The sequence below is a fragment of the Lutra lutra genome, chromosome 12 (assembly GCF_902655055.1).
Source record: "Lutra lutra chromosome 12, mLutLut1.2, whole genome shotgun sequence".
NCBI lineage: Eukaryota > Metazoa > Chordata > Mammalia > Carnivora > Mustelidae > Lutra > Lutra lutra.
The window spans coordinates 39,652,487-39,680,178 of NC_062289.1; the positions used below are offsets into that span (position 1 = coordinate 39,652,487).

The window sequence follows — 27,692 nt, forward strand, 5'->3', positions numbered from 1 at the left end:
GATCTCTCCTCTTTCATTCATGATTTTATTTATTTGGGTCCTTTCTCTTTTCTTTTTGATAAGTCTGGCCAGGGGTTTATCAATCTTATTAATTCTTTCAAAGAACCAGCTCCTAGTTTCGTTGATTTGTTCTATTGTTTTTTTGGTTTCTATTTCATTGATTTCTGCTCTGATCTTTATGATTTCTCTTCTCCTGCTGGGTTTAGGGTTTCTTTCTTGTTCTTTCTCCAGCTCCTTTAGGTGTAGGGTTAGGTTGTGTACCTGAGACCTTTCTTGTTTCTTGAGAAAGGCTTGTACCGCTATATATTTTCCTCTCAGGACTGCCTTTGTTGTGTCCCACAGATTCTGAACTGTTGTGTTTTCATTATCATTTGTTTCCATAATTTTTTTCAATTCTTCTTTGATTTCCTGGTTGACCCATTCATTCTTTAGAGGGATGCTGTTTAGTCTCCATGTATTTGGGTTCTTTCCAAATTTCCTCTTGTTATTGAGTTCTAGCTTTAGAGCATTGTGGTCTGAAAATATGCAGGGAATGATCCCAATCTTTTGATACCGGTTGAGACTTGATTTAGGACCAAGAATGTGATCTATTCTGGAGAACGTTCCATGTGCACTAGAGAAGAATGTGTATTCTGTTGCTTTGGGATGAAATGTTCTGAATATATCTGTGATGTCCATCTGGTCCAGTGTGTCATTTAAGGCCTTGATTTCCTTGTTGATCTTTTGCTTGGATGATCTGTCCATTTCAGTGAGGGGAGTGTTAAAATCCCCTACTATGATTGTATTCTTGTCGATGTGTTTCTTTGATTTTGTTATTAATTGGTTTATATAGTTGGCTGCTCCCACGTTAGGGGCATAGATATTTAAAATTGTTACATCTTCTTGTTGGACAGTTCCTTTGAGTATGATATAGTGTCCTTCCTCATCTCTTATTATAGTCTTTGGCTTAAAATCTAATTGATCTGATATAAGGATTGCCACTCCTGCTTTCTTCTGATGTCCATTAGCATGGTAAATTCTTTTCCACCCCCTCACTTTAAACCTGGAGGTGTCTTCGGGTGTAAGATGAGTTTCTTGTAGGCAACATATAGATGGTTTTTGTTTTTTGATCCATTCTGATACCCTGTGTCTTTTGATTGGGGCATTTAGCCCATTAACATTCAGGGTAAGTATTGAGAGATATGAATTTAGTGCCATTGTATTGCCTGTAAGGTGACTGTTATTGTATATTGTCTCTGTTTCTTTCTGATCTACTACTTTGAGGGTCTCTCTTTGCTTAGAGGACCCCTTTCAATATTTCCTGTAGAGCTGGTTTGGTATTTGCAAATTCTTTCAGTTTTTGTTTGTCCTGGAAGCTTTTAATCTCTCCGTCTATTTTCAATGATAGCCTAGCTGGATATAGTATTCTTGGCTGCATGTTTTTCTCATTTAGTACTCTGAATATATCATGCCAGCTCTTTCTGGCCTGCCAGGTCTCTGTGGATAAGTCTGCTGCCAATCTAATATTTTTACCATTGTACGTTACAGACTTCTTTTCCCGGGCTGCTTTCAGGATCTTTTCTTTGTCACTAAGACTTGTCAATTTTACTATTAGGTGACGGGGTGTAGACCTATTCTTATTGATTTTGAGGTGGGTTCTCTGAACCTCCTGGATTTTGATGCTTGTTCCCTTTGCCATATTGGGGAAATTCTCTCCAATAATTCTCTCCAATATACCTTCTGCTCCCCTCTCTGTTTCCTCTTCTTCTGGAATCCCAATTATTCTAATGTTGTTTCGTCTTATGGTGTCACTTATCTCTCGAATTCTCCCCTCGTGGTCCAGTAGCTGTTTGTCCCTCTTTTGCTCAGCTTCTTTATTCTCTGTCATTTGGTCTTCTATATCGCTAATTCTTTCTTCTGCCTCATTTATCCTAGCAGTGAGAGCCTCCATTTTTGATTGCACCTCATTAATAGCTTTTTTGATTTCAACTTGGTTAGATTTTAGTTCTTTTATTTCTCCAGAAAGGGCTTTTATATCTCCCGAGAGGGTTGCTTTAATATCTTCCATGCCTTTTTCAAGCCCGGCTAGAACCTTGAGAATCGTCATTCTGAACTCTATATCTGACATATTACCAATGTCTGTATTGATTAGGTCCCTAGCCTTTGGTATTGCCTCTTGTTCTTTTTTTTGTTGTGAATTTTTCCGCCTTGTCATTTTGTCCAGATAAGAGTTTATGAAGGAGCAAGTAAAATACTAAAAGGGTGGCAACAACCCCAGGAAAATATGCTTTAGCCAAATCAGAAGAGATCCTGAATTGTGAGGGGGGAGAAAGGGGAAAAAAAGGGGTTCAGAAAGAAAGAAAGAAAAAAACTATTAAAAAAAAGAAAGCCGATAAAGAAAAAATATAAAAAGAGGAAAAAATATATATATATTAGATAAACTATTTAAAAAACGTTAAAAAAAAGAAAACGGTAAAAGTTAAAAAAAATTTAGCAGAAGAAGAGAAAAAGAAAAAAAAATTGAAAAAGAAAAAAAAATTAAATTAACTGCAAGGCTAAAAAATCATGGGGAGAAAGCCATGAGTTCTGTGCTTTGCTTTCTTCTCCTCTGGAATTCCGCCGTTCTCCTTGGTAGGTGAACTTGGTCCTGGCTGGGTTTCCCGTTGATCTTCTGGGGGAGGGGCCTGTTGTAGTGATTCTCAAGCGTCTTTGCCCCAGGCGGAGTTGCACCGCCCTTACCCGGGGCCGCACTGAGTAATCCGCTCGGGTTCGCTTTCGGGAGCTTTTGTTCCCTGAGCGCTTTCTGTAGAGTCCGGAGGACGGGAATAAAGATGGCGGCCTCCCGGTCTCCGGCCCATAGGAGCCGAGAGCCCGGGGCCCCACTCCTCAGTGCGCCCTCAGAGAACAGCGCCAAATGACTCCCGTCACCCTGGCCTCCGGCCGCGCTCCGAGCTGACCGAGCCTGCGACCGGTTCAAGGCAACCCTGAGCTGAGAGTCACTCCTCCGCTCTGTCTCTGCAGCTGGCTTCCCCGTTCTAATACCGGTAAGCTCTGTGACACTGAGACACCCCCGATCCTTCTGCGACCCTGCGGGAGCTGAGGCCGCGCTTACCCCGCCTGGGCTTCACCCCAGTTAAGCCTCTGGAGCGATGTCCCTCAGCGGAACAGACTTTTAAAAGTCCTGATTTTGCTCCGTTGCTCCGCCGCTCGCCGGGAGCCGGCCCCTCCCCCCGCGGTCGATCTTCCCGTCGCTTTGGATTCACTTCTCCGCCAGTCCTACCTTGCAGAAAGTGGTTGATTTTCTGTTTCTGGAATTGCTGTTCTTCTTCTCTTCAATCTCCTGTTGGATTTGTAGGTGTTTGCAATCTTTAGATAAGCTATTTAGCTGATCTCCCGCTACCCGAAGTAGTCTCAGCCTGCTACTTCTCCGCCATCTTGACTCCTCCCCCTGCCTGATTTAAGCTTTTAAAACAGAATTTGTGTTTGCTTTATATAGGTCTTCCCTTTTATGTTTAATTATTCCCAGGTATTTTTTATTTTTTGGCCAAAGTTTTTAAGTATTGTCACTATGTTTTTAAACAGATTATTACTGTTATGGTTAAAAGCTATTAATTTCCTTATGCTCATTTTACCAAAATCATACATTGTCATTTAAAATAAAATCTTCTGGTTTTTCAAAGTGTTCAACTGTATCATCTAAAGTTGAGGGTGTATTGTCTATTCATATTCAACATTATAATTTTTGGTTTTATTATCCAATTGCATTTAGTTAAATTTTCCAAAACATGATTAATAATCATGGTGATAAGAGATAATCTAGTCTCATTATTGAGTTCAGTGGGCATGCATTTAGCATTTTATAGTTTGATATTTTTTCTTCTCTGTATTGTATTTGCATAGTTTTTCCTTGTACTAGCTTAAAAATTATTGAAACTAGATAGTGAATTTATTACATAGTTGTTCTCTAGAGTGTTGACCATATTCGTGTTATTTTTTCTTTTAATTTTTTAATGTGATGAACTATGATTTAAATTTTCTAAGTTTTATAAATTCTTACAATATAACTAAAATACATTCTATTTTATTCTGTTTAACTGAGCACTGTTAGACTTGATTTGCTATATTCTATTCAGAATCTTGCATCAAATTTTACAAATGGCAACAACCTATGGTGTCATACTATTTTAATCAACATTTATTAAGTTATGATAAGTAGATAATTTGAAATACTTTTTACTTTAAAAAAGAATGGGAAGGCTCATAATTCATTTATTTTTCCCTCTATATTTTTTCTTAGGTCGATGATTTAAAAAAAAATTATGATCAACTATCCTGGAAGAAAAAAAGTTTTGAAAAGGAGTATCTGAGTGTACTTAATGATTATTATGCTGCAGTAAGTTGACCTTTCCCTCCTTCTTCCTGAGTTCTATTCTCTATTCCTAAATACTAACTCACGCAAGTAAAAGTAATTTCATCATTACACATGTTTTTCTTTCTGAGATACAAGACATATATAAATGATTCTTTTATTCTTTTCTTCAAGAAAAAATCATGGGATATTGAGCTTTCTAATATTGCAAGAGACTTTTCAGATATTTCAATTGCAAATGCTCAATTGACAGAAGAAAACAAAAAGCTTGAAATTGATATTGAAACAGTGGCCGGTTTAATCAATGAAAGGTAATTATGCAAATTTTCATTTTGATATAACATATCCAATATGTTAAGTATAATACATCTCTTCATTTTTGTTCTCCTGGGGTGGTATGGTAGTTTTTGTGATTATCATTAGCTTAAATTTTGTTTACTTCTATTAGCTTTTTTTTTTTTTTTTTTTTGCATTGGAGTGGCGAAGCAGAGTGAGAGGGAGAGAGGGAATCTTAAGTAGGCTCCACTCCCAGGGCAGAACCTGACACGGGGCTTAACCTCACAACCCTGAGATCATGACCTGAGCTGAAATCAAGAGTCAGAGGCTTAACCAACTGAACTACTCAGTTGCCCCTAGATGTTGCTTAGTGTTGCTCTTTAAATCACTCTGAATCCCTTTAGACGTTATCAAAATGGTGAAAAAATGATCTAATAATGAGTTTTATGCTCACTCCTATCACCTCCTTTTGACATATCCTCTTATACTCAAAGACACTTTAAAATTAAAATATATTTAATTAAGCTTCTGCTGTCCTTGTCAAACCTCAATTCTTTTTAGCCACTACTAGTTTTCTTAGCTCAGAAACCTATGGTTTTCTTGCTTCCTTTTTCTATTTCAGTCCTCATATTCAACATGATAAGAATGAATGTTCCACATGCTAAATACGTTTTTATCTGTCTCACTACTCCACCAGCACTCTGGTACAAACTATCATCATGTCTTGTGTGAATTTACAGTGACTTCCAAAGCTAGTTTACTGCAGTCATTCTGCTCTCTTTCTAGCCCATTATCTACACTGTGGTAGGTGCATTCTTTTTTCTCCTATCCTCCCTCCTTCCCTCCCTCTCTTTTCCTTTCTTCCTCCCTCCCTTCCTCTCTTTCCTTTCTTCCTTCTCCCCCCACCCCCGCTTTGCTTTGCTTTGCTTTGCTTTTCCTTCCTTCCCTTCCTTCCTTCCTTCCTTCCTTCCCATAAATGTGATCCATTTCTCTTCATACCTGCATTAATATTAACAGGAATGAAGGGACAAAAATGCCTCCTTAACCTCTCCTACTATGTCCCTGAATAGGTGGACATATCTGCCTGTGCAGTCTCATATCACACACGCTTTACCCTTATTATGTAGCTCAAATACAATGGCCCTACTTGATCTTCTCTTATTTGCCGTATTTTCCCCAGCCTACATGGCATTTTTAAAAAGATTTTAATTATTTATTTGAAAGAGAGAGAGAGACAGCAAGAGAGGGAGCACAAGCAGGGGGAGTGTGAAAGGGAGAAGCAGGCTTCCCACTGAGAGGGAGCCCAAGGTGGATCTCCATTCCAGGACTCTGGGATCATGACCTGAACTGAAAGTAGAGGCTTAAAGACTGAGCCACCCAGGCACCCCCCATGTGGCATTTTTATGCTATTTCCTTTTCCTATGGTATTTTTCCTGTTCCTTCTTCCCAACATTTATCCTTAAGACAGTTTAAGAGTCAGTTCTGAGAAGCTTTTCATTGACTGTCCAGTTAAATCCAATTTGTCTATTATGTGTGTGTCTGGCACACATAACTTTTCTCCATTTCTCTTGCCGTATTTGGAATTTTGTTTGTGTGAATATTTGACTTTTGTTCATTCCCTCAAAAAATGAGATTTATGAGGGCAAGCATAGGCCATGGCCATATTTTCTTCACCAGTGAATCCACATCTTCAAGCATAGTGCCTGATACATACTATGTTATCCAGTTAAGTACTGAAGGGAGGGAAGGAAGAAAGAAGGGAGAAGAGTAATGATGATATTTGATAAATATGTAGGAAGATTGTTAAAATTTCTTATTGATCATTTTATCTTTGGAAATGGTAGAATGAAACATTTATAATATTTATCTGTATGTTAAAAATACTTTTATTATGTTCAGTTAGCCAACAACCAGTAAGTATATCATTAGCTTTTGATGTTGTGTTCAGTGATTCATTATTTTGTTTAACACCTAGTGCTTATCACAACATGTGCCCTCCTTAATACCCATCAACTGTTACCCCATCTCCCTACCCCCCTCCTTTTTGTAGTCCTCAGTTTGTTTCTTGGAGTCCAGAGTCTCTCATTGTCTCCCTTTCTGATTTCTTTCCATCCAGTTTTCCCTCCCTTACCCTAATGTCCTCTGCTTTTTAAAAAGAGAACAAAAGGGGGCACCTGGGTCGCTTCAGGGGGTTAAACCTCTGCCTTAGGCTCAGGTCATGATCTCAGGGTCCTGGGATTGAGTCCTGCATCGGGAGCTCGATTGAGTCCTGCATCGGGGGCTCTCTACTCAGCAGGGAGCCTGCTTCCCCCTCTCTCTCTACTTGCTTCTCTGCCTACTTGTGATCTCTATCTGTCAAATACATAAATAAAATCTTTTAAAAAAATAAAAGAGAACAAAAGGAACTATTTTCTAAAAGATAATTTAAAATTGTACTTTTTAATATTACTATACTTTATTAAGAGAACCAGAGGAGAGAAAAAAATTTGAAATTAATGAGAAGACTCTTCTGGAAGAAAAAAAGAGAGTGTGAGGTTAGCATTTATTAGATTATCCCACAGTAACACACAACCACCCCATCTTAGTGGTATGCAAGTATAAAAGTTCATTTCTCACTAGCATTGCAACTTAGCCCTGTCTATGCTTCATGTTATTTCTACTTCTTAGATTCAGGCTGAAGGATCAGATCCTTCTAGGGCACGTTGCTCTGGTAAGCACAAGTTCATTAGTGGGATCACTTGATAGCTCTTACAGTTTCTATCCGTAGATGATAAGTGTTTCTTCTGCTCACACTCCATTGAACAAAGCAAGTCATATCACCAAGCCCATGTCAACAGGGTGGTAATCTAATCTTCTTAAAAAGAGAGTGCATAATTGAGAGCACTGATACAATCTATCACATGTAAGGGGAATGTAACCCTGGTTAGAGGAAAGGATTTCTATCATATGCATTGTGCCTGTCCAGTTAATACCTTAGATATCATTTAATTACTTAACTTTTCCTTCAAATTTTTACTTGAAATTTAAAAAATAAATGGATTCTTTTAATAGCAGATTATGTAGTGCTCAACAGAGAATAAATGAAAGATTAGTGAAATGAAAGAGAGATAAATGGATATGCAGGCAAGAAAAAGTTAGGTCTACCACATTTTTAAAAAATTTTTTTAATTAATTAATTTATTTTTTATATAAACATATGATGTATTTTTATCCCCAGGGGTACAGGTGTGTGAATCACCAGGTTTACACATTTCACAGCACTCACCATAGCACATACCCTCCCCAATGTCCATATCCCCACCACCCTCTCCCGTCCCCCCTCCCCCCAGCTACCCTCAGTTTGTTTTGTGAGATTAAGAGTCACTTATGGTTTGTCTCCCTCCCAATTCCATCTTCTTTCATTTTTTCTTTTCCTACCCCCCAACCCTCCCACATTGCATCTCCACTTCCTCATATCAGGGAGATCATAAGATAGTTGTCTTTCTCTGATTGACTTATTTTGCTAAGCATAATACCCTCTAGTTCCATCCACGTCATCACAAATGGCAAGATTTCATTTCTTTTGATGGCTGCATAGTATTCCATTGTGTATATATATGACATCTTCTTTATCCATCATCTGTTGATGGACATCTAGGTTCTTTCCATAGTTTGGCTATTGTAGACATTGCTGCTATAAACATTTGGGTGCACTTGACCCTTCGGAGCACCACGTTTGTATCCTTAGGATATATACCCAGTAGTGCAATCACTGGGTCATAGGGTAGCTCTATTTTCAGTTTTTTGAGGATCCTCCACACCGTTTTCCAGAGTGGTTGCACCAGCTTGCATTGCCACCAACAGTGTCAGAGGGTTCCCCTCTCTCTGCATCCTCGCCAGCATCTGTCATTTCTTGACTTGTTAATTTAGCCATTCTGACTGGTGTGAGGTGGTATCTCATTGTGGTTTTGATTTGTATTTCCCTGATGCTGAGTGATGTGGAGCATTTTTTCATATGTCTGTTGGCCATCTGGATGTCTTCTTTGCAGAAATGTCTGTTCATGTCCTCTGCCCATTTCTTGATTGGATTATTTGTTCTTTGGATCTTGAGTTTGATAAGTTCTTTATAGATTTTGGAGACTAGGCCTTTATTTGATATGTCATTTGCAAATATCTTCTCCCATTCTGTCAGTTGTCTTTTGGTTTTGTTCACTGTTTCCTTTGCTGTGCAAAAGCTTTTGATCTTGATGAAATCCCAATACTTCATTTTTGCCCTTGATTCTGTTGTCTTTGGTGATGTTCCTAGGAAGAAGTTGCTGCTGTTGAGGTCAGAGAGGTTGCTGCCTGTGTTCTCCTCAAGGATTTTTTTTTTTTAAGATTTTATTTATTTATTTGACAGAGAGAGAGATCACAAGTAGGCAGAGAAGCAGGCAGAGAGAGAGAGGAAGGGAAGCAGGCTCCCCACTGAGCTGAGAGCCTGATACGGGGCTCGATCCCAGAATCCTGGGATCATGACCTGAGCCAAAGGCAGAGGCTTTAACCCACTGAGCCACCCAGGCGCCCCTCTCCTCAAGGATTTTTATGGATTCCTTTCTCACATTGAGGTCCTTCATCCATTTTGAGTCTATTCTTGTGTGTGGTGTAAGGAAATGGCCCACTTTCATTTTTCTGCATGTGGCTGTCCAATTTTTCCAACACCATTTGTTGAAGAGGCTGTCTTTTTTCCATTGGACATTCCTTCCTGCTTTGTCGAAGATTAGTTGACCATAGAGTTGAGGGTCTATTTCTGGGCTCTCTATTCTGTTCCATCGATCTATGTGTCTGTTTTTGTGCCAGTACCATACTGTCTTGATGATGACAGCTTTGTAATAGAGCTTGAAGTCTGGAATTGTGATGCCACCAACTTTGGCTTTCTTTTTCAATTTTCCTTTGGCTATTCGGTCTTTTCTGGTTCCATATAAATTTTAGGATTGTTTGTTCTATTTCTTTGAAAAAAATGTATGGTATTTTGATAGGGATTGCATTAAATGTGTAGATTGCTTTAGGTAGAATAGCCATTTTCACAATATTTGTTCTTCCAATCCAGGAGCATGGAGCATTTTTTCCATTTCTTTGTGTCTTCCTCAATTTCTTTCATGAGTACTTTATAGTTTTCTGAGTATAGATTCTTTGCCTCTTCAGTTAGGTTTATTCCTAGGTATCTTATGGTTTTGGGTGAATTGTAAATGGGACTGACTCCTTAATTTCTCTTTCTTCTGTCTTGTTGTTAGTGTAGAGAAATGCAACTGATTTCTGTGCATTGACTTTATATCCTGACACTTTACTGAATTCCTGTACAAGTTCTAGCAGTTTTGGAGTGGAGCCTTTGGGTTTTCCACATATAGTATCATATCATCTGCAAAGAGTGATAGTTTGACTTCTTCTTTGCCAATTTGGATGTCTTTAATTTCCTTTTGTTGTCTGATTGCTGAGGCTAGGACTTCTAGTACTATGTTGAATAGCAGTGGTGATAACGGACATCCTTGCCATGTTCCTGACCTTAGCGGAAAAGCTTTCAGTTTTTCTCCATTGAGAATGATATTTGCAGTGGGTTTTTCATAGATGGCTTTGATAATATTGAGGTATGTGTCCTCTATCCCTACATTTTGAAGAGTTTTAATCAGGAAGGGATGCTGTACTTTGTCAAATGCTTTTTCAGCATCTATTGAGAGTATCATATGGTTCTTATTCTTTCTTTTATTAATGTGTTGTATAACATTGATTGATTTGCAAGTGTTGAACCAACCTTGCAGCCCTGGAATAAATCCCACTTGGTCATGGTGAATAATCCTTTTTTTTTTTTTTTTAAAGATTTTATTTATTTGTCAGAGAGAGAGGAGAGCAAGCGAGCACAGGCAGACAGAATGGCAGGCAGAGGCAGAGGGAGAAGCAGGCTCCCTGCCAAACAAGGAGCCCGATGTGGGACTCGATCCCAGGACGCTGGGATCATGACCTGAGCTGAAGGCAGCTGCTTAACCAACTGAGCCACCCAGGCGTCCCGTGAATAATCCTTTTAATGTACTATTGGATCCTATTTGCCAGTATTTTGGTGAGAATTTTCGCATCTGTGTTCATCAAGGATATTGGTCTGTAATTCTCTTTTGTGATGGGATCCTTGTCTGGTTTTGGAATCAAGGTGATGCTGGCCTCATAAAATGAGTGGAAGTTTTCCTTCCATTTCTATTTTTTGGAACAGTTTCAGAATAATAGGAATTAATTCTTCTTTAAATGTTTGGTAGAATTCCCCTGGGAAGCAGTCTGGCCCTGGACTTTTGTTTGTTTGGAGATTTTTGATGACTGTTTCAATCTCCTTTCTGGTTATGGATCTGTTCAGGTTTTCTATTTCTTCCTGGTTCAATTGTGGTAGTTTATATGTCTCTAGAAATGTATCCATTTCTTCCAGATTGTCGAATTTGTTGGCATAGAGTTGCTCATAATATGTTCTTATAATTGTTTGTATTTCTTTGGTGTGAATTGTGATCTCTCCTCTTTCATTCATGATTTTATTTATTTGGGTCCTTTCTCTTTTCTTTTTGATAAGTCTGGCCAGGGGTCTGTCACTGTTATTAATTCATTCAAAGAATCAGCTCCTAGTTTCATTGATTTGTTCTATTGTTTTTTTTAGTTTCTATTTCATTGATTTCTGCTCTGATCTTTATGATTTTTCTTCTCCTGCTGGGTTTAGGCTTTCTTTGTTGTTCTTTCTCCAGCTCCTTTAGGTGTAGGGTTAGGTTGTGTATTTGAGACCTTTCTTGTTTCTTGAGAAAGGCTTGTACTACTATATATTTTCCTCTCAGGACTGCCTTTGCTGTGTCCCACAGATTTTGAACCATTGTGTTTTCATTATCATTTGTTTCCATGAATTTTTTCAATTCTTCTTTAATTTCCTGGTTGACACATTCATTCTTTAGAAGGATGCTGTTTAGTCTCCATGTATTTGGGTTCTTTCCAAATTTCCTCTTGTGATTGAGTTCTAGCTTCAGAGCATTGTGGTCTGAAAATATGCAGGGAATGATCCCAGCCTTTTGATACTAGTTGAGACCTGATTTATGACCCAGGATGTGGTCTATTCTGGAGAATGTTCCATGTGCACTAGAGAAGAATGTATATTCTGTTGCTTTGGAATGGAATGTTCTGAATTTATCTGTGATGTCCATCTGGTCCAGTGTATTATTTAAGGCCTTTATTCCCTTGTTGATCTTTTGCTTGGATGATCTGTCCATTTCAGTGAGGGGAGTGTTAAAGTCCCCTACTATTATTGTATTATTGTCAATGTATTTCTTTGATTTTGTTATTAATTGGCTTATATAGTTGGCTGCTCCCATGTTAGAGGCATAGATATTTAAAATTGTTAGGTCTTCTTGTTGGACAGACCCTTTGAGTATGATATAGTGTCCTTCCTCATCTCTTATTATAGTCTTTGGCTTAAAATCTAATTGATCTGATATAAGGATTGCCACTCCTGCTTTCTTCTGATGTCCATTAGCATGGTAAATTCTTTTCCACCCCCTCACTTTAAACCTGGAGGTGTCTTCGGGTTTAAGATGAGTTTCTTGTAGGCAACATATAGATGGCTTTTGTTTTTTTATCCATTCTGATACCCTGTGTCTTTTGATTGGGGCAATTAGCCCATTAACATTCAGGGTAACTATTGAGAGATATGAATTTAGTGCCATTGTATTGCTTGTAAGGTGACTGTTACTGTATATTGTCTCTGTTTCTTTCTGCTACTACTGTTAGGGTCTCTCTTTGCTTAGAGGACCCCTTTCAATATTTCCTGTAGAGCTGGTTTCGTGTTTGCAAATTCTTTCAGTTTTTGTTTGTCCTGGAACCTTTTTATCTCTCCTTCTATTTTCAATGATAGCCCAGCTGGATATAGTATTCTTGGCTGCATGTTTTTCTCGTTTAGTGCTCTGAATATATCATGCCAGCTCTTTCTGGCCTGTCAGGTCTCTGTGGATAAGTCCACTGCCAATCTAATGTTTTTACCCTTGTATGTTACAGACTTCTTTTCCCGGGCTGCTTTCAGGATTTTCTCTTTGTTGCTAAGACTTGTAAATTTTACTATCAGGTGACGAGGTGTGGACCTATTTTTATTGATTTTGAGGGGCTTTCTTAGCATCTCCTGGATTGTGATGTTTGTTCCCTTTGCCATATTAGGGAAATTCTCTACAATAATTCTTTCCAATATACCTTCTGCTCCCCTCTCTCTTTCTTCTTCTTCTGGAATCCCAATTATTCTAATGTTGTGTCATCTTATGGTATCACTTATCTGTTGAATTTGCTCCTCGTGGTCCAGTATTTGTTTGTCTCTCTTTTGCTCAGCTTCTTTATTCTCTGTCATTTGGTCTTCTATGTCACTAATTCTTTCTTCTGCCTCATTTATCCTAGCAGTAAGAGCTTCCATTTTTTATTGCACCTCATTAATAGCTTTTTTGATTTCAACTTGGTTAGATTTTAGTTCTTTTATTTCTCCAGAAAGGACTTTTATCTCTCCAGAGAGGGTTTCTCTAATATCTTCCATGCCTTTTTCGAGCCCGGCTAGAACCTTGAGAATCGTCATTCTGAACTCTAGATCTGTCATATTACCAATGTCTGTATTGATTAGGTCCCCAGCCTTCAATACTGCCTCTTGCTCTTTTTTTTGTGGTGAGTTTTTCTGCCTTGTCATTTTGTCCAGAAAAGATTTGCTTTCTCCACCTCTGGAATTCTGCTGCTCTCCTTGGTATTGAAACTACACTCCTTGGTAGGTGAACTTGGTCCTGGCTGGATTTCTTGTTGATCTTCTGGGGGAGGGGCCTGTTGTAGTGATTCTCAAGTGTCTTTGCCCCAGGCGGAATTGTACCGCCCTTACTAGGGGCCGGGGTAAGTAGTCGGCTTGGGTTTGCTCTCGCAAGCTTTTGTTCCCTGAGCACTTTCTGTAGAGTTCCAGAGGATGGGAATGAAGATGGCAGCCTCCCAGTCTCCAGCCTGGAGGAGCCAAGAGCTCGGGGTCCCCCCTCCTCAGTGCACCCTCAGAGAAAAGCGCCCAACCCACCCCCCCACCCCGTCTCCCTGGCCTCAATCGCTCGCACTTGGAGAAAAGCGCGGGTCTCTTCCGTTTCCGTGGCCTCTGGCCACGCTCCAAGCTCACCCAGCCTGAGACCAGTTCAAGGTAAGCCCGAGTTGAGAACTCACTCCTCGGCTTTGTTGCTGTAGCCGGCTTCCCTGCTCTAATACCTGCGAGCTCTGCGACACTCAAGACCACCCCCCCGTCCTTCTGTGACCCCTGGGTTTACTCTGTGACCCCTCGTGGGCTCCCCCCCCCCCCCCCCCCGTTTAGCCTCTGGAGTGATGTCCCTGCGTGGAGCAGACTTTTAAAAGTCCTGATTTTGTGCTCCGGTGCTCCGCCGCTTGCCAAGAGCTGGCCCCTCCCCCTGCGGTCTATCTTCCTGTCACTTTGGATTCACTTCTCCGCAGGTCCTACCTTTCAGCAAGCGATCGATTTTCTGTTTCTAGAATTGTTGCTCTTCTTCTCTTCGATTACCGTTGGATTTGTAGGTGTTTGCAATGGTTAGATAAGCTATCTAGCTGATCTCCTGCTACCTGTTGTAGTCTCAGCCTGCTACTTCTCCGCCAACTTGACTCTCTTTTTCTGATCTACCACATTTTTAAGAGATGTTCCAAAGGAAGAGAAGATTAAAAAAATACAAAGGTAGTATTTGAGGAGATAATCATCAGTCATATCTGGCAAATATTTCTTACATTCTTGCCTTTAACTGGTCTCTCACTCTCAGTAGATGATAAGTAGGTAGGTGGGTAAGTAGGTAGATTAAAAGAAAGATAGATAGATAGATGCAAACGTAATTATTCATTTCCAAACTTTATTTGCTTTTCTTCCAAATCTTCTAAGTCATTTTATGATTCTCTGTTTGGTGTAGATATTTACAGCTTATCTTTTGCTTCTTCAACATAGTAAAAATAGTTATTTTAGTTTTATTTTATCTACATGTAATAATTTAAATATGTGTAGTCTTTCTAATCTACTTTTGCATCTTATTCTCCTAGCTAATGCTTTTGCTGTCTCTTTTCCTTGTGCTCTTGGCTGTTTTTATTGTGCATTGTCCATTTTCTTCTGGAAACTATTTGTGGAAAATGTTTGAGTCCTATATAAAATTGAGTTAATCATTTGCAACCTTATATTTTTGAAAGGGGTTCTCTTTCAATTTGTCCTTGGATATGCCCAGACTTTTTTCCATTTTCCAAGCCATGATATTCAAAGCTCTATTTTATCAACATTTCTACATCTTGTATGATCTTTTTGGACTCTGGTTATAGGGTATATTTGTTGTAGAAAAGAAAATTTTAAAAGTGCAAAAAATCTGGGGCACCTGGGTCGCTCAGTGGGTTAAAGCCTTCAGCTCAGGTCATGATCCCAGGGTCCTGGGATTGAGCCCCTCATCTGGCTCTCTGCACAGTGGGGAGCCTGCTTCCCTTCCTCTCTCTCTGCCTGCCTCTCTGCCTACTTGTGATCTCTCTGTCAAATAAATAAATAAAAATCTTTTTTAAAAAGTGCAAAAAATCTAAAATCATTTCAGTAAATAGTGGTAATCATATTAATATATTATTGATTTTTTTCATTCATGATGAAACTAATTGTATGTCCTGCTTTTATTCCCAACATGATATAATAGAATTTTTGTTGCATTTTTATACAAATTTTTATTATTTAAATATGTGTACAAAAGTCTATTATGTGGATTTTTTCATGATTACTCTAAAATTTATGTTTAGGTTGTTTTTATTTTTATGACATAAATATTGTGGTGATTTTTTTCAGAAATCTTTCTTAGCATCATTACTTTTTAGAATTTAAAGTAGATTTATAAAAACAGATTGACTATATACTTTTAAATTTCTATTATCTTTAAAAAATAAAATAAATTCCCAATTACTTCTTTTTGTAATAACTTTCTAAACCTACTTTCCAGAAAGACTATCATTTATTGAAGTTGAGCAATACATAATCTTGTTCTGTAATGTACCCGTGCTAATATTGAGTGCTATAGTTTTTTTAAAAATTTGTTCCAATTTGGTAAGTGAAAATCTATGTTGTCAATATTGTTTCAAACTCCATTTCTTTGATCACTAATGAGGTGGACTATTCATACATCTTCTCTTGAATTCTGCTTTTTCTATAGAATTCTTGTGGGGGCTTTCAAGGAAGAAATAAAGAATTTAGGATCCAGAGAGGCAAAGCACCTTTTCTAAATTACTACAGTTTTAACACCACTGGCATTTGAAACCTGATTTTCTATATTCAGATTCAGGATTTTTTTTTTTTTTAACGTTACCTCATTTTTAAAGAGAATTTATCTGGCTTCAATTTAACTGATGTTTAGTGGATGTTCAAATACGCTTGACATATTAGTCCAATAACAACAACCCCAAATAGTAGTCTTAATGTTAAAATGGCAATTCTCTTAGGGTACAGATAAGATTGTTGTGAGTTTGCACTTTGACTTTGTGTCTAGAGCTTAGAGCAAGTGCTTGATCTGAGTTGTATGTCTGTCCCTGTGTGTGTGTTTTTATGTGGCAGGCAGATAGGAACAAACATTGAGGGTAGGGAACTAAGTGTTAGATAATGAATCATTCCAAAGGATTTGGACTCTGATGAAGACTATGGAAATCTACTAAAGAAGATGTATGGTTGCATTTCTCTTTTAAAGATAATAACACTTTGGTGGTAATTGGATGAGTTAAGATTTAATTAATGAGAAATGTATGGAGGAAAAAAAGAAAGGTTGGAGGAAAGATGTTCATATGTTTAGTTTGGAATTGTGTATGGCATGATTCAAATGTAAGTGTGTAGATATCACTTTGATGCACAGGTCTGAAACTGAGGGAAGATGTTCATGGAGATGGAAGCTAGCTGTTAAATGCAGAAGTGCTTTAAATTGGCAAGTGAACATTTCTATGTTTGCCACTTCATTTACTTCTTAGAAATTAGAATTTTCGTGAGGTAAAAATTTTGCAGGATAAATTATAACACCAAACCATATGTAACTATAAGGTAAGGTTTCCTCAATATCTGAGAGGTCAGAATCAAGAAATTTTATTAATGGCTTCTGGAGACTCTATCCACTAACAAAAACTGCTTTCTCATTCATTAGAAAATGAAACCTAAACCTAAAACCTAACCTAAACCTAAACCTAAAAAGACAAATATAAAATAGGAAACCTCTATGGAGAAAACACCAAATATGATTAACATTTATTAAAATGTATTTTATTATTTATTTTTTAAAATATTTTTCCAGATTTAATGAAGTATAATTCAGAAATAAAAATTGTATATATTTAAGGTGTACAAGTGTTGGAGTTTTAATTAAGACTTTATTTTTTAAAAGCCAGTATGTCACAGCAAAATCGAGAAGATGTAGAGACTTCCCACATACCCCCTGCTCCCACACATGCACGGACTCTCACATTATCAACATCCTTCACCACAGTGGTACAGTTGGTACAACTGATGAATTCACACTGACAGAACATATTCACCCAAAGTCCATAGTTTATGTCATGGTTAACTGCTGGTGTTTTACATTCAATAGGCTTGGACAAATGTATAATGACATGTATCTACAATAATGGAATTATACAGAATATTTTCATTGCCCTAGTTCTCTATATCCTGTCTACTCATTCCCCAACCCTCCCATCCAAACTCTGACAGCCACTGATCTTTTTATTGTCTTCATAGTTTTGCATTTTCCAGAATGACATATAGTTAGAATCGTACAGTATGTAGTCTTTTCAATTGGATTTTTTCACTTACTAATATGCATTTAAAGTTCTTTCATGTCATTCATGGCTTGATAGCTCATTTCTTTTTAGTATTGAGTACTATCCATATCTGGATGTACCATAGCTTATCCATTTACCTACTGATGATCATCTGATTGCTTCCGAGTTTTGGCAATTATAGATAAAGCTTCTGTAAATATTGATGTGCAGATTTTTGTGTGGACAAAGGTTTCAGCTCCCTTGGATAAATACCAATAAACAAGATTACCAGACTGTATGATAAGAATATATTTAGTTTTATAGGAAACTGCCAAACTGTCCTCCAAAGGGGCTGTATTATTTTTCATCCCCAATATTAAAGAATGAATGTTCATGTTGATCCACATCCTCACCAGCATTTGGTATTGTCACTGTTCTGGATTCTGGCCATTCCAGCAAGTGTGTAGTAATACTTTATTGTTGTTTTGATTTGCATTTTCCTAATGACATATGATGTGAAGCATATTTTCATATACTTATTTGATATTATCATATACTTCTTTTCTTTGATAAGATGTCCATTAAGGTCTTTGACCTATTTTTAATTTTTTTTCCCTTCCTATTGACTTTTCAGAGTATTTTTTATGTTTTGGATAACAAGTCTTTACCAGCTGTGTCCCTTACAAATATTTTCTCTGTTTGTGGGTTGTCTTCTCAATTTTTTGACCTTGGGTTTCACAAGAGTGAAAGATTTTAATTTTAATGAAGTCTAGCTTATCAATTATTTCCTTCATGGATTGTGCCTTGGTATTGTATCTAAAAGATCATTGCCATGTCCAAGCTCATCTAGTTTTTCTCTTATGTTATCTTCAGAAATTATAGTTTGCATTTTATATTTAGGTCTCTGATGCATTTTGAGTCAATTTTTATGAAAGGTGTAGTAAGGTCTGTGTCTAGCTTCATATTTTCGTACATGGTTGTCCAGTTGTTCCAATGCCATTTGTTGAAAGGTGATCTTTGCTCCACTGTATTGCCTTTGCTTCTTTGTCAAAGATCATTTGACTATATTTCTGTGGGTCTATTTTTGGCTCTCTCTTCTGTTGCATTGGTATATTTGTCTGTTCTTTCACTAATAAACCCTACTGTCTTGATTACTATAGCTTTATAGTAAGTCTTGGAAAAATATATTTTTAAAATTAGTAGATGTAGGAGTATATAAAATTTTGGAATATGATTCAATAATGAGAAAAATCAAGTTCTAATCAAAAAAATAAAAATTTCTATTGTGATATAACTAAATTCCTAATGTAATATTGTTTTATAATTTAATAAATTATGTGAAGGTAATCATAATTTTTAAGTGATTTGTGATCATAAACAGCTCTATGATATAGTTAAACAAGAAAAAGATTAAATATTCATTAAACTGTGTAGTGCTGGCCAAAATATAGATAGCTGGATAGTTGAAACATTCCTAGATATTAACAGTAGTTAATAAGAAGTAAGATTTTAGATTTTTCTTTTGATAGAGGGAGCAAGTGGTAGGGAGCAGAGGGAGAGGATGAGAGAGAACGTCAAGTAGGATCCATGTGCAGTATAGAGTCCAACATGGGGCTTGATCTCACAAACCTGAGATCATGACCTGAGCCAAAATCAAGAGCCGGATGAATAGAATTCAACTACATAGAGCCACTTAGGCGAATCTCGTAATCATAATATTGAGTAAAAGAAGACACAGTAATAGTATATACAAAATGATCCTGTTCAGACTCTAACAAATTTTCGTGGTGGTGATAGACATCAGGATTGCAGCTCCTGTTGGATGATAGTCACTGGGAGAGCACACATAGGAATTTCTGCTGACAGTGTTCAGTTTTTTCTGTCTGAATGAAGGTATTACTGGTCCATTCACAGTGAAATGTAATAAGCTGTATTATTTGATTTGCATACTCCTTTATAAATGTTCTACTTCAATAAAATGTTATGTTTAAAAACAGACATTAAGGGTGCCTGGGTGGCTCAGTGGGTTAAGCCGCTGCCTTCGGCTCAGGTCATGATCCCAGAGTCCTGGGATCGAGTCCCGCATCGGGCTCGCTGCTCAGCAGGAAGCCTGCTTCCCTTCCTCTCTCTCTGCCTGCCTCTCTGCCTACTTGTGATCTCTCTCTGTCAAATAAATAAATAAAATCTTTAAAAAAAAAACAGACATTAAATTACATAAATTGTTAATTCAGTCCAACAAAAAATACATTCAATAATTTATTAATCTATTATTGAATTCACATTACATGCATAAAGTTTCAATATATATATATGAAAGGGAAAGTTCCTGCTTTCAGTGAACCCCCTAGGCAATAATTATTATAGAAGCTAAACTTTCTTAGCAGCCTAACAAGTATGATTAGAAAAGCAGGAATGGCTTTAGCTAGCAGGAAATTCTGGACCTGCAGCTCGTTTTAGCCATTAGTGATTTATTGCTTGTGATTTCTTTCCTCTATTCATTTCTGTGGTTTTCTAGACATATTCTGCCTTCTATGATGATCTCAAATTTATTTAACTATTTTTCCTCATAGAAATAAGATAGCCTTGGTGATGTTTTATGCATAAAATAAAAAAAGATAAAATGTACACTTTTTGCATGGCTGCACACCCACTGCCTTATAAATGTTTGCAGGTAGAACCTGCCTGTATTTTCCCTTGTTATTGAATCCTCAGGGACTAATCTAGTCACTAATCTACAGACACATTGTTGGTGTGCATTAAATATTTGTTGAATGGAATTTTTGATAGAAAATATTTATTTGTTATACAATATACATTATAAGAGATACAAGAAATAATATAAAGGTCAATTGTTTTTATTATTCCGTGGTTAACATAAGAAATAGTTTCATGCATATTTATTTTTACTTTATGTTGTGATTTTATAATCTCATAGTTATGGCCAGTAGACCATTATAACTTTATGCTTATGAAGAACTTCATAATCAAGATTTATATTTAAAGAAAATGTGGACCTAAATAGCAAATGCAAGTTTGTGAGAGTGTATATGTGTTTGTGCATGTATGTGTGTTTGTGTGTCCTGAACATTTGCTTTATATGAAATGTTGTTTAAATGCTGGGGATAGCATTTAAATTTACATTCTCCTAAATAGATAATAAACATGTGCAATGATATTTTTTTAAAAATTCAGTCATTGATATTCTTGTGTTGAAGAAAAGAATTGGATAATGTACTTGAGTGACAGGGCCAGGGAAGGATTGGGAGCTCTGCTTTAGCAAGGACCTTTAGGAACACCTGTCTCTAAGAAGGTAACATTTGAATTGAGATTTGAATGAAGAAGAAATGCCAGCTTTGAGCTGATGGGGGGGGGGGGAGATTGTCGAATAAAAGGAATGGAATTTGCAAAAGCCCTGTGATGGATAAAGATCCTATGTGTCCTGGAAACAGAATGGAGGTCAGAGTTCCTGGAAAATTGTATGTGGGTAGAGTAATTTAAGGAGACAAATGTTGGCAAAGCAGATGGGGACCAGATACTGCAAGCCCATAAGTGGGCTGTGATAAAGGAATATAGATGAAAACATTGAATGCATTTAAAGAATTGTACATTTTATTTTAGAAAGATCTTTTGGGCAGCTTAGTGAAGGATGCACTTTAGTGCATATAGGAAGGATGACAGCTTTTTTGGTGATTCAGAAAATTTATAATAATGATGACATAGATCAAGGTTTTTTTCAATAAAAATGGTAATAGCTGATTTCAGATATATTTTGAAGGAAGTGTGAACCAGATCTTTTGATAGATAAAATATAAAATGTGAGGGGGAAAAATGGTCAGGCTATTTGCTGAGGTAACAAGGGATCGAGGAAAGTGTGAGGAGGATTTTGAAGAAGATATAATTATGTCTCTTTGGGCCATATTAAATTTCAGATTCTTAATAGTTATTTAAATGAAATAAAAAGTAAAAATTAGATACATAGATCTCTAGCACAGAGGTGAGGAAGACATAAATTTTGAGTCACAAAATTAAAAGGACAGGATGAAATGTCTAAAAAGAGTAAGTAGATAAAACAGCAATGAGAATTTACATTTCCTGCAATGTTGATAATAAGAATGTAAGACACTTGTAGATGGAGTATAAATAGGGTAAACATTCTGTTGTGCTTATGACAAAGTAAAGGAAATCCTCAGGGACCAATGAAAGAAAACTGAACAACTTCAAGTCAAATTTTTATTTGATATTTGGCTGATCTGAAAATATGAATTGGAGAGTAACTTATCTGGGTAAACAGGGTAATTAAATTTTAGTGTCTTCAGATATAGGCCATGGGCTATGAATTCTGAGCAAGTAAGGGAGCTGGATAAAGTAAAGGCATTTGAATGGGTAGAGCAGAAAAAATATACCCACAAGCAAAGGTAGAGACAAGAAAGTGTGTTTGCCTAAGCCTAAAACCTGGGTAGAGAAAAACAAGCGAGAACCGTCTGGCTTTTTTTTTTTTTTTTTTCACGATTGTTTGATATATTCATTTCTATAAACCATCTAGGTGTTCTTAACCAAGAAATTATCATTTTAAGAAATTATCTTACTTAAAAAAAAAAGAAATTATCTTACTTTGATAAATATTCTCTAGAAAAATAAATTGGCTGAGGCCACACGAGATTTTCTCAGATTAAAAAGTAAAGCTTTTAAAGATAAGCTAACAAAATGTAAAACAATAGGGAAAATTTCAACATGAATGAGAGTTAGCAGAAATAATCAGCAGTATATTTACACCCCCAATAATTTCAAATGATAGTATTAGAATAACTATGCCTTAGTAAATTTAAAATGGTTAAAGGGAACAAAACAAACTAATAGAACACCCTCAAAACAGTTCAGGGAGGTTTGAAAAAGAACTCATCAAAACTTGTAGAGCTTAAAACTGGATTCATTTTGATTAAAATTAAGAGTTTTTTTTTTTTTTTTTTAATTTTTTTATTTTTTTCAGCATAACAGTATTCATTATTTTTGCACCACACCCAGTGCTCCATGCAATCCGTGCCCTCTACAATACCCACCACCTGGTGCCCCCAACCTCCCACCCCCCACCCCTTCAAAATTCTCAGATCGTTTTTCAGAGTCGATAGTCTCTCATGGTTTACCTCCCCTTCCAATTTCCCTCAACTCCCTTCTCCTCTCCATCTCCTCTTGTCCTCCATGCTATTTGTTATGCTCCACAAATAAGTGAAACCATATGATAATTGACTCTCTCTGCTTGACTTATTTCACTCAGCATAATCTCTTCCAGTCCCGTCCATGTTGCTACAAAACTTGGGGATTCATCCTTTCTTTCTTTCTTTTTTTTTTTTTTTTTTTTTTTTTTTTTTTTTTTACAGCTTTATAAACATATATTTTTATCCCCAGGGGTACAGGTCTGCGAATCGCCAGGTTTACACACTTCACAACACTCACCATAGCACATACCCTCCCCAATGTCCATAACCCCACCCCCTCTCCCAACCCCCTCCCCCCATCAACCCTCAGTTTGTTTTGTGAGATTAAGAGTCACTTATGGTTTGTCTCCCTCCCAATCCCATCTTGTTTCATTTACTCTTCTCCTACCCCCTCGACCCGCCATGTTGCATCTCCTCTCCCTCATATCAGGGAGATCATATGATAGTTGTCTTTCTCCGATTGACTTATTTCGCTAAGCATGATACCCTCTAGTTCCATCCACGTCGTTGCAAATGGCAAGATTTCATTTCTTTTGATGGCTGCATAGTATTCCATTGTGTATATATACCACATCTTCTTTATCCATTCGTCTGTAGATGGACATCTAGGTTCCTTCCATAGTTTGGCTATTGTAGACATTGCTGCTATAAACATTCGGGTGCACGTGCCCCTTCGGATCACTACGTTTGTATCTTTAGGGTAAATACCCAGCAGTGCAATTGCTGGGTCATAGGGTAGTTCTATTTTCAACATTTTGAGGAACCTCCATGCTGTTTTCCAGAGTGGTTGCACCAGCTTGCATTCCCACCAACAGTGTAGGAGGGTTCCCCTTTCTCCGCATCCTCGCCAGCATCTGTCATTTCCTGACTTGTTAATTTTAGCCATTCTGACTGGTGTGAGGTGATATCTCATGGTGGTTTTGATTTGTATTTCCCTGATGCCGAGTGATATGGAGCACTTTTTCATGTGTCTGTTGGCCATCTGGATGTCTTCTTTGCAGAAATGTCTGTTCATGTCCTCTGCCCATTTCTTGATTGGATTATTTGTTCTTTGGGTGTTGAGTTTGCTAAGTTCTTTATAGATTTTAGACACTAGCCCTTTATCTGATATGTCATTTGCAAATATCTTCTCCCATTCTGTCAGTTGTCTTTTGGTTTTGTTCACTGTTTCCTTTGCTGTGCAAAAGCTTTTGATCTTGATAAAATCCCAAAAGTTCATTTTTGCCCTTGCTTCCCTTGCCTTTGGTGATGTTCCTAGGAAGATGTGGCTGCGGCTGACGTCGAAGAGGTTGCTGCCTGTGTTTTCCTCGAGAATTTTGATGGATTCCTTTCTCACATTGAGATCCTTCATCCATTTTGAGTCTATTTTCGTGTGTGGTGTAAGGAAATGATCCAATTTCATTTTTCTGCATGTGGCTGTCCAATTTTCCCAACACCATTTATTGAAGAGGCTGTCTTTGTTCCATTGGACATTCTTTCCTGCTTTGTCGAAGATGAGTTGACCATAGAGTTGAGGGTCCATTTCTGGGCTCTCTATTCTGTTCCATTGATCTATGTGTCTGTTTTTGTGCCAGTACCATGCTGTCTTGATGATGACAGCTTTGTAATAGAGCTTGAAGTCCGGAATTGTGATGCCACCAACTTTGGCTTTCTTTTTCAATATTCCTTTGGCTATTCGGGGTCTTTTCTGGTTCCATATAAATTTTAGGATTATTTGTTCCATTTCTTTGAAAAAAATGGATGGTATTTTGATAGGAATTGCATTAAATGTGTAGATTGCTTTAGGTAGCATAGACATTTTCACAATATTTATTCTTCCAATCCAGGAGCATGGAACATTTTTCCATTTCTTTGTGTCTTCCTCAATTTCTTTCATGAGTACTTTATAGTTTTCTGAGTATAGATTCTTAGTCTCTTTGGTTAGGTTTATTCCTAGGTATCTTATAGTTTTGGGTGCAATTGTAAATGGGATGGACTCCTTAATTTCTCTTTCTTCTGTCTTGTTGTTGGTGTAGAGAAATGCAACTGATTTCTGTGCATTGATTTTATATCCTGACACTTTACTGAATTCCTGTACAAGTTCTAGCAATTTTGGAGTGGAGTCTTTTGGGTTTTCCACATAGAGTATCATATCATCTGCGAAGAGTGATAGTTTGACTTCTTCTTTGCCGATTTGGATGCCTTTAATTTCCTTTTGTTGTCTGATTGCTGAGGCTAGGACTTCTAGTACTATGTTGAATAGCAGTGGTGATAACGGACATCCCTGCCGTGTTCCTGACCTTAGCGGAAAAGCTTTCAGTTTTTCTCCATTGAGAATGATATTTGCGGTGGGTTTTTCATAGATGGCTTTGATAATATTGAGGTATGTGCCGTCTATCCCTACACTTTGAAGAGTTTTGATCAGGAAGGGATGCTGTACTTTGTCAAATGCTTTTTCAGCATCTATGGAGAGTATCATATGGTTCTTGTTCTTTCTTTTATTAATGTGTTGTATCACATTGATTGATTTGCGGATGTTGAACCAGCCTTGCAGCCCTGGAATAAATCCCACTTGGTCGTGGTGAATAATCCTTTTAACGTACTGTTGAATCCTATTGGCTAGTATTTTGGCGAGAATTTTTGCATCTGTGTTCATCAAGGATATTGGTCTGTAGTTCTCTTTTTGTTGGGATCCTTGTCTGGTTTTGGGATCAAGGTGATGCTGGCCTCATAAAATGAGTTTGGAAGTTTTCCTTCTATTGCTATTTTTTGGAACAGTTTCAGGAGAATAGGAATTAGTTCTTCTTTAAATGTTTGGTAGAATTCCCCCGGGAAGCCGTCTGGCCCTGGGCTTTTGTTTGTTTGGAGATTTTTGATGACTGTTTCAATCTCCTTACTGGTTATGGGTCTGTTCAGGCTTTCTATTTCTTCCTGGTTCAGTTGTGGTAGTTTATATGTCTCTAGGAATGCATCCATTTCTTCCAGATTGTCAAATTTGTTGGCGTAGAGTTGCTCATAGTATGTTCTTATAATTGTCTGTATTTCTTTGGTGTTCGTTGTGATCTCTCCTCTTTCATTCATGATTTTATTTATTTGGGTCCTTTCTCTTTTCTTTTTGATAAGTCTGGCCAGGGGTTTATCAATCTTATTAATTCTTTCAAAGAACCAGCTCCTAGTTTCGTTGATTTGTTCTATTGTTTTTTTGGTTTCTATTTCATTGATTTCTGCTCTGATCTTTATGATTTCTCTTCTCCTGCTGGGTTTAGGGTTTCTTTCTTGTTCTTTCTCCAGCTCCTTTAGGTGTAGGGTTAGGTTGTGTACCTGAGACCTTTCTTGTTTCTTGAGAAAGGCTTGTACCGCTATATATTTTCCTCTCAGGACTGCCTTTGTTGTGTCCCACAGATTCTGAACTGTTGTGTTTTCATTATCATTTGTTTCCATAATTTTTTTCAATTCTTCTTTGATTTCCTGGTTGACCCATTCATTCTTTAGAAGGATGCTGTTTAGTCTCCATGGATTTGGGTTCTTTCCAAATTTCCTCTTGTTATTGAGTTCTAGCTTTAGAGCATTGTGGTCTGAAAATATGCAGGGAATGATCCCAATCTTTTGATACCGGTTGAGACTTGATTTAGGACCAAGAATGTGATCTATTCTGGAGAACGTTCCATGTGCACTAGAGAAGAATGTGTATTCTGTTGCTTTGGGATGAAATGTTCTGAATATATCTGTGATGTCCATCTGGTCCAGTGTGTCATTTAAGGCCTTGATTTCCTTGTTGATCTTTTGCTTGGATGATCTGTCCATTTCAGTGAGGGGAGTGTTAAAATCCCCTACTATGATTGTATTCTTGTCGATGTGTTTCTTTGATTTTGTTATTAATTGGTTTATATAGTTGGCTGCTCCCACGTTAGGGGCATAGATATTTAAAATTGTTACATCTTCTTGTTGGACAGTTCCTTTGAGTATGATATAGTGTCCTTCCTCATCTCTTATTATAGTCTTTGGCTTAAAATCTAATTGATCTGATATAAGGATTGCCACTCCTGCTTTCTTCTGATGTCCATTAGCATGGTAAATTCTTTTCCACCCCCTCACTTTAAACCTGGAGGTGTCTTCGGGTGTAAGATGAGTTTCTTGTAGGCAACATATAGATGGTTTTTGTTTTTTGATCCATTCTGATACCCTGTGTCTTTTGATTGGGGCATTTAGCCCATTAACATTCAGGGTAAGTATTGAGAGATATGAATTTAGTGCCATTGTATTGCCTGTAAGGTGACTGTTATTGTATATTGTCTCTGTTTCTTTCTGATCTACTACTTTGAGGGTCTCTCTTTGCTTAGAGGACCCCTTTCAATATTTCCTGTAGAGCTGGTTTGGTATTTGCAAATTCTTTCAGTTTTTGTTTGTCCTGGAAGCTTTTAATCTCTCCGTCTATTTTCAATGATAGCCTAGCTGGATATAGTATTCTTGGCTGCATGTTTTTCTCATTTAGTACTCTGAATATATCATGCCAGCTCTTTCTGGCCTGCCAGGTCTCTGTGGATAAGTCTGCTGCCAATCTAATATTTTTACCATTGTACGTTACAGACTTCTTTTCCCGGGCTGCTTTCAGGATCTTTTCTTTGTCACTAAGACTTGTCAATTTTACTATTAGGTGACGGGGTGTAGACCTATTCTTATTGATTTTGAGGGGGGTTCTCTGAACCTCCTGGATTTTGATGCTTGTTCCCTTTGCCATATTGGGGAAATTCTCTCCAATAATTCTCTCCAATATACCTTCTGCTCCCCTCTCTGTTTCCTCTTCTTCTGGAATCCCAATTATTCTAATGTTGTTTCGTCTTATGGTGTCACTTATCTCTCGAATTCTCCCCTCGTGGTCCAGTAGCTGTTTGTCCCTCTTTTGCTCAGCTTCTTTATTCTCTGTCATTTGGTCTTCTATATCGCTAATTCTTTCTTCTGCCTCATTTATCCTAGCAGTGAGAGCCTCCATTTTTGATTGCACCTCATTAATAGCTTTTTTGATTTCAACTTGGTTAGATTTTAGTTCTTTTATTTCTCCAGAAAGGGCTTTTATATCTCCCGAGAGGGTTGCT

General features: G+C 37.4%; 1 protein-coding gene across 7 annotated transcripts in view; it reads left to right on the top strand.

The window, feature by feature from the left end:
* CCDC178 (coiled-coil domain containing 178) overlaps positions 1-27,692 on the top strand; it is a 445,791-nt gene that overhangs the window by 124,427 nt on the left and 293,672 nt on the right. For all 7 annotated transcript variants that reach the window (XM_047698296.1, XM_047698297.1, XM_047698295.1 and 4 more), the window contains 2 exons: positions 4,277-4,372; positions 4,523-4,659. In XM_047698296.1, coding sequence (XP_047554252.1) covers positions 4,277-4,372; positions 4,523-4,659 — 233 coding nt within the window. The remainder of the gene's footprint in view (positions 1-4,276; positions 4,373-4,522; positions 4,660-27,692) is intronic.